Raw genomic sequence first — 14,772 nt, 5'->3', positions numbered from 1 at the left:
TTCTTCATCAATTTGGTGCCACCTCTCTTTGATTGCAGTTGCCAGATCATCCTTGCAGGTCAGAGCCTTGCTGTGGAACATTTTTTTTCAATGTCCATGTTGGGTCTAAACTTACTATTGTACTAAGAAAATAATAAAGGACCTTAGGGAGGGCGGAGAGAGAATCAGACTTGAGACGAAGATAAAGCTTTTACGCTAACGGCCGTCAGGAGAAAGGTTGATGCGGAGCATGTGGCTCACAACAAGCTTATCTAATCTAACCCCTGAGGAGCGCAGCCTTTTATTAAGAAGTTGGAGAGCATTCATTGCACATGCGTAAGTTTTGTTTTATCGAGATTGTATCATTTACTGAGAACAGAAACTAGAATGAAACATTATGGTGACGTTTACTGAAAACAGAAACTTTACTCTTTCCATTGTGTAAACACTAAAAAGCATAAGTGAATAGAGAAAACAATCATAACACCTAGTTTTAAACACACATAATTGCAATAACTATTGTAAATATTGTGAATATTGTTAATACTGTTATTGTGAATATTGTTAATACTGTTATTGTGCAAAAGCATTAAAGCACATCTCACAGTCCACCACAGGTTTTCAATAGGGTTGAGATCTGGGCTATTTGCAGGCCATGACATTGACTGGATGGGTCTTTCTCCAAGGAATGCTTTAAAAGTTTTAGCTCTGTGGCATGATGCATTGTCATCTTGGAAAATGATTGATTTTATCCACAAACATTTTCAATTGAAGGGATAAGAAAGCTGTCTAAAATTTCAATGGAAACTTGTGCATTTATTAACTCATTCACTCCCAGCCATTTTCACCGGAGCAAGGCCCTTCGCTCCCGGCCGTTTTACTGGATTTTGACTGCTTTTGCAAGGCCCACAGAAAATTCTGTTCTGTTGCTATACAAAACATGGAACTAAAAGAACTAAAAGATTAGACTCTCATCTTTCAGCAGAAAAAAACGTTAGTTCATATCTTTTTCCATTCTTTAGAAACCAGCATTAGAAAATAGCTTAGTTTGAGCAATTTTCCAATTTCTGATGAAAAAACGGAGAAATTGTGCTTTTTGTGAAAGCATACATTTCAAACATAACACTTATACACAGCTATTTTTTGCTTTAGTTACATCCCAAACATCTGAATAATGTTTCCTTTTACAAAATAAGATAAACAACAAGAAAAATAGAGCTTTTGATAGCAAAGTAACAATATATTTACACATAACTAACTGAAAGATGATGCTATTCTGGCCGCGACAGCCGGTAAACTTTTCCCTCATCGCCGTCTGTTTAGATTAATTTTTTCGAGTCTCTGCGGGCTCTGCTCACGAGCAGCACGGACTCAAAGGCATCGTCCGCTGCACTAGTGGTCCCATTCGTTCTGCTCGGTCGTCCAGCGCCTGGCATCCCGGGCGTCCCACCGGTTGTTCTGCTCGGTCGTCCACCGCCTGGCATCCATTCGGATGTCTTCCACTGGCGCTCGGCCGTGCGGCTTGACTGTTCGTTGCCGTTGAATCGTGTTGCGGGTCTTACCAAATGCGCTACTGCCCTCCAGTGGCCAGTTTTGTTTTAAAATGGATTTTCAGCTTTGTGCTTTGGAGCTAAATTGAATCATGACCCAGAGATGTCTTTTTTTTTTTTTTTTTTTTTTTTTTTAAGTAAAAGACGTATAAATATGCCTTTGGGACACTGAAACAATTAAAAATAGAACGTATTTATACATTTTTGGGAGCAAATGAGTTAAACATTTAATGACATGCAGCCCCATATCAAGGACTGAAGGAATTTCGATGTTTTCTTCAGGCAGTCTTCTTTGTAAATCTCATTGGAACGGCACCAAACAAAAGTTCCAGCATCATCACCTTTTTCAATGCAGATTCTTGACTCATTACTGAAAATAACCTTCATTCAGCCATTCACCATCTATGACTGCCTCTCCTTAGCCCTTTTCCAGTCTTGTTCTTTTCCGTTTAAGTGTCAATAATGGTTTCCCTTTACTTTCCTATATGAAAATCCCATTTCCTTTTGGCGATTTTGCACAGTTCTGTCACATACCTTGACTCCAGCTTCCTCCCATTTCTTCTTCATATGTCTTGTTGTACATCTTCTGTTTTCAAGACATATGGCCTTTGGTTGTTTGTCGTGACGTTTGGATGTCTTCCTCAGTCTACCAGTACGCTTAACTTTAACAACCTTGCCATGCTGTTTGCACTTGGTACAGATTTTTGAAACAGCTGACTGTGAACAGCCCACATCTTTGGCAACCATACGTGTAGCGTTACCTTCTTCAAGAAGTTTGATAATCCTCTCCTTGGTCTCAAGAGACATCTCTCTTTTTGGAGCCATGATTCTTGTGAATCCACTTGGTCCAGCAGCCCTCCAAGGAGTGATAACTGCACTGTTTTTAAATGCTGACTAACGAGCAGATCTAATCTGAGGCAAGGGCCCAATTAAGGAAAGGAAATTGACTGGGTGTGTCTGTATTTTCTACTCAGATTGGAGTGATTCTATATTTATTTCCCTGCGCCTGCTGTGTAAAAGTAACATTTACTTACCACCACAATGTTTTTTATTCATTTCTTTAAGTGTTTCTGAATGCCAAGGAGTTGCACTTTTGAACGAATTCATTATTTTCACAAGCTTTTTATCTGAGTTTGTTCTATATAATAAAATGTCTGAGTGAGTGCTTGTCCGAGACTGGTGATTCCATACTTTTTGCTAAGGGTTGTAGGTAATTTGTATGAACCTTTTTATATAGTTCTTATCATTTGTCTATATGTTATACATTTGATTGTACACTGTCTAATGTGGCTGCAATGCCCGAATTTCCGCTATGAGGGATCAATAGTCTCCATCTTTCACCTAAAGTCAGCTGGCATCATTGTTGTTTTCGTCAATAATGACGATAACGAAAACATTTTGTCGACTAACAATTTTTTCCACGACGATGATGAGCTAAAAACATGGCTTGGGAGGCTAGAACATATTGAGACAAATGCCAGTTTTCGTCCGACGAGACGAAAATGCGACCGTTTCTGTCTGTCTGTTTCTATGTTCACAATGCGTGAAATTTTCGTATTGTAAGTGGAATATGTCAGCTTGCATCGTAGCAGTGTTTGGGTTGTGTCACTTATGTGAGATGTGCTGCGCCTCTCCCTCACTCGTCTCGCCGGAGTTTAGAATGTGTTTGAAGTTAGGCTACGCTCCATCTTGCTTGTTTGGAAACGGATGATAAGATTTGTTTTCTTATCTTGGCAAGAGAGAATATGCAATGCTGCTTTAGCCTTTAAAGGTCTGTGCTGAGTGATCATCTCACACTAAATGTACGTAACTCGCCGCGTTCGTATAGCGTTAGCATTAGCATCAACTTTAGTGTCGCGAGTATCCTCTTAAACGCGCTGACATTTTTTTTTTTTTTTTTATACATACAGTTCAGGGCTTCTCACTGTCTTTAATTGAAAATAATGTACTGCTTTTACTGAGTATGTATTATCATCACCAAGTTGGCGTTGTCCTTGTAGATGCTACAATATGTGCTCGTCTGTCTATGTTCATTTGAAATTGTTGGAAACCTTTATTTCTTTTTGGACTAAAACTTTTGATTTTCACAGACAAAAACATTTTGAGTAACTGTCGACTAAAACTAGACGAAATTTGTACGATACTTTGTTGACTAAAACTAGACTAAGACATATTTTGATGATATGACTAAAATATGACTAAGGCTTGGTTCATACTGCAGGTCTTAATGCACAATTCCGTTTTTTTTTTTTGACGTATTTGTTTTTTGGCATGCCCGTTCAGACTGCCTTTGTCCATTAAGCCCGTTCAAGTATTACGCACTAATTTGCAGTCTGACACGTGCTTAGCAAACTGACTACACATGCGGGCTTACGTCATTCCAGGGCGATCATATTTTGATTTCCAAAGGACACAAATAACAGACATTAATAATCCCCGTTTAGTCTTATATTCAAACTTTATATGGATTGATAGAACGCATGCATGCACAGTGCGTGTGTGACGCACACACATAAGCCTAATGTGTGTGTCAGTTTGCCCTGACTCGACCTGACCATGTAAGCAATACTAAAATATTGGTTATTTGGCACACAGAAAGAAAACAGAGCATTATCAGGTTTATCCTTTTCTTCATTTTATTCTTTTTTCATGACTTGTGTCAAGCCCGCCTCCTGCGTAAAAGCAGAGTTCAAGCTAGTCGCTAACACAAATGAACAGCTACATCGCTACCGTCCATGCCTGCCGCTCTCGCTCTTTACCGACGTAATTGCTGCATTAATTCTGTTTAGGCAGACTTGACAGTTCAGACCGCGGCCCCACTGGAAAAATGTGGCCCAGATCCGATTTAAACCACATGCGAAAGTCACTCACATCGGATTTGAAATGGTCCACTTTTATGCGATCTGTCCCGTTCAGACCATCAAGTTAATGCATCCTTCGGGTCGGAAAAACAAAAAAAAACGGATTTTTGCATTAAGACCTGCGGTATGAACTTAGCCTAAGACTAATAAGTATTTCCATCCAAAAGACTAAGACAAACTTTAAAAGCGCTGCCAAAAAGGGCTGCCAAAAATAACACTGCATTGGCTTTACACCCTGATGTTGCCTGCGATTGCCTGGCGTCTGACAAACATTCCAGAGTGTCCCCCGCTCCTTCTTCCAAAAGTCAACCACGATCGACCCTATCTTACACCCCACGTAATGACAAATAAGAGTCTGCAAGCTAGAGTACAACTCCACAATTGGATTTGAAATCATACAAGCCATGATATCAAAACTAGAGCAGCCTGGTTCTGCTGGGTGGCTTCCAGCCAGACGAACTGTGTCCGTCATCGGGCACCGACCTAATTACAGGAAGGAAACTGGATTTGTGCTCAACAAAATGCAGAACCGAAGCAGGTCGGGAGGTGAAAAACGAGCCGAGGTTTGAAAGTTCAGCGCTCGTCAGGTGAAAAGGTAACGAGAGCGCAGCGTGAAAGCGGACACCGTCACATCGACATGAGTGAGCAACCCAATTGAAGCCTCCTTCACATAATAATGTCACCGCTGCTTCCTAATGGCTACTTCCTGCTTTGTCTTCTCTACTTCTTGTCGTCTAATGACTAATTGTTCTCACCCAGGACAGGGAATTTGGACTTTCCCTTGCCAGTTTTGACCTTTTTCACTCAAGAAGTATTACACTAGACGCTAAAACAGTATATAGTGAAAGAAAAAGTTACTCACTCTGAAGAATCGATGAAGTAGATGACCAGAGCGCCGATGCTGAGGGCAAACACGAGCACCACCTGAAAGACAAAACGTCTATTGGTGTTGACCTAATTGACATCGGCGTTAAAATTTGAGTGCCATTTTCAAGAAGTTACCAGGTTCTGAATTAGAAGGTGTGCATCCAATTGTTAACTATTCACTAGCAAGTCTTGGTAGTAACTGAGCAAAATGTATTGAACTGCTCACTTCCTTCTACATGTGATAGTGTAAATAAATCTGCCAGGTGAAGGACAGCGGCGTCTTCTTTCAAGCACCAACATCACAGGAGGCCACACAAGCCTTTGTGCTAACAGTTTAAGAATAATTTTAAGAATTAGCTTAAAAAGGTAATACCATATTGGCCCGAATATAAGACGGCCCTGATTACAAGACTCAAGTTTGAAAAAAAGACTTTTTGAACACCAAATTAATTTTTATCCAGAAAATAATGACGGTACATCTGAAACAAATGATTATAACAATATATTTGAGAGAAAAAGCATGTTATTTTGCCTCATTCAAATCTTAATATCTGAACCTTTAAATATGTAAGTGCAATCACATTCGTAAATGAATGGCTTCTGGTTTTTGAAATGTAAATAAACCAATCTATTGTGATAAAACTACAAAATTGCAATAACTGCATTAACCATCAAAGTGAAGTCTAACTGTAACTGTAGTGAAACAAATCTGAATAAGGAAAAACATTGCAATAAAATAATGCAAACTGGTTAAACTTGAGAGTAGCGGAGATCTGTCATGACAGATCATCGCTTCAATGATATCTGGCGCCATCTAGCGTCATCAATGGGTATAATGTCTAGACTGCGAATATAAGACGACCCCCACCTTTTCAGTCCAATTCAATGCAAGAAACACTGTCTTATATTCGGGCCAATACGGTAATACGGTTTATCCCATTCAAATTATAAGACGTAATTTTATAAAACCACATTCCTTCAAATAAATTAAACATGAAAATTTAGATTTTAGAATCAGCCTACAATGTCAATGACAGTGATAGACATCCAAACATTTTTTGAAAAGGAGAGCAGGCAGCAATAATTTGTACAGCTTTTTGTGAACAATTTGTCCAACTTTTTTGTTCTGCCTCCTCTATTTTTCTGTGTAATTCCATTAAGAGCTGCTAGATGGCAATACATGATTTCGTTTGCTACCACAAATTTAACCAAAGAAGAATTCTGAAAACTGGAAGTACAGGGCGGAAAACACTCAGGTGACCTCCCAATTTGGCCACATTTCAAAATTGTCTTATATGCATGTGTGATACATCATTGGGAAGCTTAAAATCTCAATTTTCTGGGGAAAGAAACATTTTGAACAGGAGGGCATTAAAAAAAAAAAAAACTGCGAAACCCTATCTGGCGGTGAGAGCAGAATTAAAGACACCATGACTTTAACGAGATATTATCACGTACTTACCTGGTTTCGATCCAAAAACTCCATGTAGCATGTATCACTGACTGCCAAGACACAGCTGTGAATGGCCACAGCTGGATTTTTGGGGGATTTTATGGGTGAAACATGGTAATATAACAAGGGTCGCGATGCAGAAATTGCAGACATCAAGGAGTGGTCGAGATTTTTATTTTCATATATTTACCCTTTTAAATGTGGTTGTTCCATTTTTCTTTGTTTGGATCAATTATTTATAATTTAAAATATTAGGGAAAATGCAACAGTAACAAAAGACTACAATTAAGTGATAGTTATAAGGTAGATATCCGTGATTTTTTTACAGACACCATTTTTTTCATTGTGACGTAATTTGTTTAAAAGTTTAAAATATGTGAGTGAATAATTTTTTAAAGGTTTTTTTTTTTTTTTTTTTTTTGTAAACAAAATATTAGACATCAATTAGTGATTCTAAGATAAAAATGACATTTTGAATAATTAGGGGTGTCAAACGATTAAAATTTTTAATCGAGTTAATTACATCTTAAAAATTAATTAATCGTAATCAATCGCAATTAATCACAATTCAAACCATCTATAAAATATGCCATATTTTTCTGTAAATTATTGTTGGAATGGAAAGACAAGACACAAGATGGATGTATACACTCAACATACGGTACATAAGTACTGTGTTTCTTTATTATAACAATAAATCAACAACATGGCTTTACCATTATTAACATTCTGTTGAAGCGATCCATGGATAGAAAGACTTGTAGTTCTTAAAAGACAAGTTATAGAAATTTTATATCAAAACCCCTCTTCATATTTTCGTTTTAATAAAATTTGTAAAATTTTCAATCAAAAATAAACTAGTAGCCCCCCATTGTTGATGTCAATAATTACTAACACAATGCTCATGGGTGCTGAAGCCTATAAAATCAGTCGCACCCAAGCGCCAGCAGAGGGCGCCAAAACTCCGAAAAACACAACAAGTACACATTTCACTGTGCTGTCATTTTAATCTGTTTGAGCAGGGCATTTGTGCGTTAATTGCATCAAATATTTTAACGTGATTAATTTTAAAAATTAATTACCGCCCGTTAACGCAAGAATTTTGACAGTCCTAAATATAATATACGTTTTATGGCTGGGTTGAAGCAAAATCGGTTGCGTGACGTCTGTAAACGGGGGTTTCCAGGGTAAAACGGACAATTAAAAATTGTTTGGGGGCTTAATGCGCCATTAATCTACTATGGCTGCATATAGACATATTGTTCTATCAAAAACAACAGTTGTTTTGGCTTAAAATACAGCAGTTTCTTTTAAAGAGGAATGAAAGAGCAGAAACGGCTTTTTCAGTCTTGTCCGCGTTTTCAGCCATAGACAAGTTTCCGCCATAGACAAGTTTCCGAGGTACTTCCGCATTTCTTCCGTTTAACATTTTCTACATCCAAAACAACAGTGGAGCTGGAGTAACATTACACATCAAAATCCCTTAAAAAAGACAATTTGGAAATACCATATCCATCTGCCATCATCACGACACGGTAGGACAAAATGTTCATGAAGGAAAATGTGGAACCAAGCTCGTGCCACCATAAAGACCGGGTGTCTTTTTTTTTAGCTATGTTGCCGCTGCGTTACGGAAGGTATGTTCTTCCTATCCCTGCATTTTCATGTGTCCGGTGCTCAAAAAAATACTAAAGCTAAACTTTTGCGCATGAAACGACTTGATGTCTTTGACATTGTTATTACGATGATTGTAATTATGATGATCTTTAATATTATTTACAATAACTAATGTACTGCTGTGACTGCAACACATGCTATCTGCTGCTAGCCTATTGCTAATCGGTACTTCAGGATGGCAACGCATATATGCAGTCGTTACAAGTTTTTGTTCGTTTGTTTACAGGTGGAAAATGCTGTTAGGCAAGGGAAGACAAGGTGATGTGCCTCACAACAGCACTTACTGTACGTTGATGGACATATATCAAGACTACGTGCGTTCTTCACGGGTGCGGCCGAGAGGCTGGAGCAGGGACAGACGGTGGCTCGCCTCACGGCGGACCGTCAGCTTGATCCCGAGATCCAACTGTGAGCTTTTTAACTGCAGCAACTTTAAGATACATTATTGGAGCTGTAATTACAGAGGACAGCGGGAGAAAGCCCGTCTTGAGGTCGCCGAGGGTCTCTGTAATGTCGGGTGAAATTTTGGCGAGTCTCCCTTAAGCCGCTCCAGAGCTCTGCTGTCTGATATCACATTCCTTGTATGTTCAACCTTCGTTAAAATTTTGTTGTTGATTTGCACATGCACCAATCATTTTAAATAATACAAGAAATGGAATCATGTTATCCAATGTTTTATTGCGATCAATATCTGCAATAAAAAGAATGACATACTATTTTTGTTTATATGTACATACCTTGTAGTATTTCCTAACAACAAAATCCATGTCAGCCCTTCTGCATTCAACAACTGTAATATTATTGCACCCATATTCCAAAACCAAGAGGAAATCTGGTATTTTGGATCGAATAGGAATTTTTTATCGATTTAGAGGGTGCACATTTGAGACCTTGGCGCCTCGCGAGTTAGTTGGATCCTCCTCAAAATTGTTGAGACTATTCATGAGACATATGAGATCTTAAATTATCAAAAATGGTGAGTTTTAATTCACGGGCCTGACCTGGGCGGGGTGCCAAAGTCGACCATTTTTTGGGCAAAACACCAAATTCAGAAAAAGAATAATATCTCCCTAAGACACCGTTCAATCTTTTTCATATCTGGCATGTATGTGAGGTATCCCAGCCTGAACAAGACTGCATTGAAATATAACCCATTAGGCCTGGCGCTCCCTGCTGGGAACAGGAAACGTCCTTTTTTACTAGACAGGCTCCTCCTCCGAGGGAAAAAAAACAATTGTCCTCAAACCTGCATCAGGGGAGCCTTTAGACATGTGTCCAGGTGCCTGATGAAAAATATTGAGGTTTCGTTGAAGCAGAGGGGTCCAAACAGGCAAGTGAAAAGACAGTAGTCATTTTGTCTTACCACAAATTTTGAACAGTCATAACTAGGCAGATATACAACATATCTGCGACAAACTTCCCGTGCTTGTTCAGAGTCATGACCTGAAGGGGCCTGTAGGGGTCATTTGCATCAAAGCTACAGCGCCAACTAGTGGTCACAGAAAGGATTTTTCAAAAAGGTCTCTTCTATTAGGTTTTTTTCAACGTAGAGCCATGAAATTCGGGGAGTCGGTACCTTATACAAAACTGCTCCAAAAAGTCTGATGCACACATATTCCAAACCCAACATGAAATCCGGTATTTTGGATTGAGCCCAGTTTCATGCATGTTAGGTTCTCATCAGATGATTAGAGGGGGAGGACCTGCCACCACCCCGACCTGCATGCCGTTCGACATGACGTCTGAGTTGCGCAAAACTGCGAGGGCCCGTTCAGTCCTGCTTGAAGGGCTAGTATTATTTGTAATTTCACCTTATTTTGGTCACTCAAGTGGCCGGCGTATCAATCTACACCTCACATTAACACAGGCTGCACAGGTTGTTGTAATTTTGTTCGTTGAATGATCAACGAAGTGATAAGAATAAACATACAATGTTTTAGGTAGATCCTTAGGTTTAAAGCCTATCCTTAAATATTGTCTGCAGCTGGTTCCGATTTAAGGCGTAAGGCGAGGTAGATCCACACTGGCGCATTGTAGCTACTAGCTGGTCGCTAATCAAAACATTCCACTTCCAACCATATATAGAGGCGCTTCCAGGAGTTCACGCACAGCATAGAAAGTCTTGGAGTCTCATCTACGTCGTGCGAATCCATTTTTGGAGATTCTGTGGGTTCCTCTGGTTTGATTTTGCAGTTTTAACTTTGTCAACACGCTGCTTACTTCAACCGCACTTCATGTTGTTCTATCTAAACCAGAAGTTCAGAGCAGAAATTATCAAAGATGGCTATGTTACGCTCAGGAAACGTGCCTATTGCAGCACACTTTAGTTTTTTTCAGTTCTGCATCCTTCACCCATAAAAAAGCAACAGATTGATGTACATTAAATTGATGTATACTGTCAGTATCAGATGATTAATTTGTTGTGTCTGGATTAAAACGGTGTTGTTTTTCATCTATATTCAACACTAGGATGTAAACACACTGGTATAAAATTTATTGTGCTATCCATTCAGACGCAATATATCATACCGTATGTGTTTCAGTGTGTTTGCACTTTTTAAAGTGTTAAAATAGTTTTTCATGCTGAAAGCGTACATGGAAGAGCTGACACACAAAAGGCCACCCAGAACAAGAGAGCGGCTAACATCCATAATGAATGAGCGTGGCCCCTATTCATCTTCATGATGCGGAATTGCATTGTCACAAAAAAATAGAAGAGAGCCAGCATGAATTTTTAATAAACATGTTTCCTCTTTTGGGAGTAGGGAAATCTCTATGGCTCCATGCGACAAGCACAAGCAATAATGTTGCTATTGCTCTAGTGGGGAGTACAACTTGTTGTTCTAAGTATTTACGAGTTTGAAGTTTAACTTTAGAAACATGTATATAACCAAAAATATGTATTTGTAACTTCCGGTTGAAGTTCACTGTAAGAATTTACACAAAAGAAGAGGTGCAACAATTAACCGATTAATGGACAACTATGGACAAAAATAGATTAGCATATTAATTGACATCCATTTTGATAACCAATTAATCGTTTAGGACCTTCTTCACCTTAAACTTGTTAAACTTCTTCTAAAATTATAACATATATATATGTATGACATCTCAATTGTAAATATCATCAGATTTCTTCATTATATTTTTGGTAAGTCATAGTAGCATGTGAAAAAAATCTGGTTTTACTTTGGAAAACAATTAATATTTTTGCCAATTTTCAGACATCTTACTTTCTAAACTAGCATCTTAACGAAGCTGCAACAACTAATGGATTCAAAACAGTTAATAAATTAGTTGCCAAGGGATTTGATGATCGATTTTTGCAGGCAACTATGAGCAGTCCCGTTTGGGTCCTTGTTTGTGTGTAATGTGAGGCTGTGCCAGTGATTGGAGCAAGAGAGAGAGAGCGTTCACTGCTACACTTAGGTTGGCTTGCTGAATCGAAATGTCGAGAGTTAGATAGTCTTTTGTGTTGTTAGATCCAGTGTGTCTCCGTCAGAGGTGAGTAAATGAAGCCAATTGCATTGCTTGTATTCTTTGTTGATGAGACATTACTACTTATCATGGAAGGCTAAGCTAGTTAGCGATTATGCTAATCTATTGTTGTTATATCCAGTGTGTCTCCGTCAGAGGTGAGTAAATGAAGCCAATTGCATTGCTTGTATTCTTTGTTGATGAGACATTACTACTTATCATGGAAGGCTAAGCTAGTTAGCGATTATGCTAATCAGTGTCCTAACCTTCCATTTGTATTGTGTTTTGGAGAAGCATATTAGCACTTCAGTTGTTGTTTGATACTAAAGTTGATAGTAAGCGTCTTTTTATAAAGAAACCACACATGTAAACCAATTTGTATAACAGCTTAGTCTCCTTTCAGACAAACTTCCATTCAAAATGTAAATTGTCATACAAGAGTGTGTGCTTTGAAATTGGATTTTGTCTTCATTGTTACTTACTACATGCCTCAAGTTAAACTGTAAAGGTAATTGAAAAAAGTGACATTTACTTGATTGTGTAATTGGCCGATTAATCAATTATAAAAATAATCATTAGTTGCAGCCCTACATAAAACCAACCAAATGTTCGACAAAATCTGTATGTAGTAGCATTTCACAAAGTTGCACTAGCTTAATGCTAACATATAATGTGAAATGCTTTAGCTGGGGATATGTCAATTAGCACAGCACTATACTTTATAGATGTTGACTGATTAACTTGAATCTACAGAGTTAAAGCTTTAACAGTACAAAACAAAAATCAGAATACCATATAAAAGCATAATGTGTTAAAGTGATTTCACTTATCTATTCACAGTTTACATGTATTTTCTGTAAACATTTATAATGAAAGTCAGTGTACTTCTACTTCTGAGTGACATGTAGTAATATAAACTGTATAAATAGGCAAGAGCTGAAGAAGTATTCTTGACCTTGGAGGCTCATTATAACGTGCATAAATGGTGTGCACTGGGACGCAACAGTGACGTCAACAAAACACAAAAGGAACGACAAACATTGTTCATTAATATCATGCAGTGCTATCTAGCTTATAAGTACTCTATTTTATAAAATAAAGCAATAATTCCACAATAGTGCAAGACAGAATAAACAGATAAGTCATTCTATGATAAAAGTATTAGTACCGATACAGCACTAAAATGACGTCATCGGTATCATGGGAGTACTAAGAAATAACGAGCCGACGCTGTGCAATATGTACTTTTCGAGATCTTGTTTCCAACTGCTGGTCGCCATACCCAAGATACCTGCCAGCTACAGACTCCCTGTAAAAAGAAGAGCGCATGTTGCCCTTCCCAAAATAATGACTGACGTCCAATCGTGTGGCGAGCAATCATCCTTCTGGTGTGAATTTTAATGAGTTTATCACTAGTAGACGTCCAATCCATTTGATTTGAGAAGAAGGGCAGCGAATGAACGGCGTTCCGATTCCTCCCATTTCAAATGGATTGGACGTCTAGCACTGTAAGCGGAAGCCAATACGGTAAAAAATCAAATTTGGTCTTTCACTGGCCAAAATGCACCCTCCTACCAATTAGTTCATGACTAGTATAAAAGTCCAATCCATTTGAAGCGGGTGGGTGGCCTCTCCTAATTCAAATTGATTGGATGTCTAGCACAGTCAATGGCAGCAGTGTCTAACCAAGCCATGATAGCAATGATTTTACAGTCAAATGAGTATCCAGTAATTTAGTATTGAAAGGAAAAAAATTGTATATTTTTTCAAAAAACGTGGTATCAGTGTTGTGAAATGTTTGGTTAAAAAGCATAACTGATTTCATAGGGAATGCTTGTTTACTTTAAAATAATCTACAGAGAATAGTTAAAACATTAAAACATTTAAATTTACATTATTTACTTTGACAGTAATAAATATCGTAATTTTCAGACTGTAAGGCGCACCTGACTATAAGCCTCCACCCACCAAATTTTACACGAAAATGACATTTGTTCATAGAGAAAACGCACCGCAGCCGTCCTCACTGTCTTATGGGATATTTACATCAAAAGATATTAACCGGTAACACTTCATTTGACAGCGGCGTCATAAGACTGTCATAAAACCGTCATAATTATGACATGACACTGTCATGAGCATTAATGATTGCTGATGACAGATGTCATCCGGCAAATGACTGTATCTCACTTTTGAATGGATGTAAAAGACACGAGCCGGTGACAAAATTTGCTGAATGACACTTAATGACATCTGTCATAAGTATTCATTAATGCCCATGGCAGTGCCATGTCATAATCATGACAATCTTATGACAGTCTTATGACGCCGCTGTCAAATAAAGTGTTAATGATTAACATTAATAAATCAACAAATAAGCCGCAGGATTCAAAATGAGGGGGAAAAGTTGCAGATTTTAGTCAGAAAATTACAGTAGACAGCCAAAATTAAGGTTAAATTGCCGTATTGGCCCGAAGACTGTGATTTTTGCATTGATATAAGACTGAAAAAGTGGGGGTCATCTTATATTCGCGGTCTAGACATTATACCCATTCACGACGCAAGATGGCGCCAGATATCATTGAAGCGATGTCCTGTCATGACAGATCCCAGCTACTCTCAAGTTTAACCAGTTTGCATTATTTTATTGCAATGTTTTTCCTTATTCGGATTTGTTTCAAGACTACAGTTACAGTTAGACTTCACTTTGATGGTTAATGCAGTTATTGCAATTTTATTGTTTTATCACAATAGATTGGTTTATTTACATTTCAAAAACCAGAAGCCATTCATTTACGAATGTGATTGCGCTTTAGTTTACATTATTTAAATGTTCAGATATTAAGATTTGAATGAGGCCAAATAACATGTTTTCTCTCTCAAATATGTTGTTATAATCATTTGTTTC

The 14,772-nt window shown here is 38.1% G+C and overlaps 1 protein-coding gene across 6 annotated transcripts in view; it reads right to left on the bottom strand.

Annotated features, from left to right (window-relative positions):
* LOC130909883 (calcium-activated potassium channel subunit alpha-1-like) overlaps positions 1-14,772 on the bottom strand; it is a 108,666-nt gene that overhangs the window by 65,862 nt on the left and 28,032 nt on the right. For all 6 annotated transcript variants that reach the window (XM_057826807.1, XM_057826812.1, XM_057826810.1 and 3 more), the window contains exon 3: positions 5,253-5,314. In XM_057826807.1, coding sequence (XP_057682790.1) covers positions 5,253-5,314 — 62 coding nt within the window. The remainder of the gene's footprint in view (positions 1-5,252; positions 5,315-14,772) is intronic.

The sequence above is a fragment of the Corythoichthys intestinalis genome, chromosome 21 (genome assembly GCF_030265065.1).
Source record: "Corythoichthys intestinalis isolate RoL2023-P3 chromosome 21, ASM3026506v1, whole genome shotgun sequence".
Classification (NCBI taxonomy): domain Eukaryota; kingdom Metazoa; phylum Chordata; class Actinopteri; order Syngnathiformes; family Syngnathidae; genus Corythoichthys; species Corythoichthys intestinalis.
The sequence above is the reverse complement of the archived record's forward strand: the minus strand, read 5'-3'. Positions and strand labels throughout refer to the sequence as shown.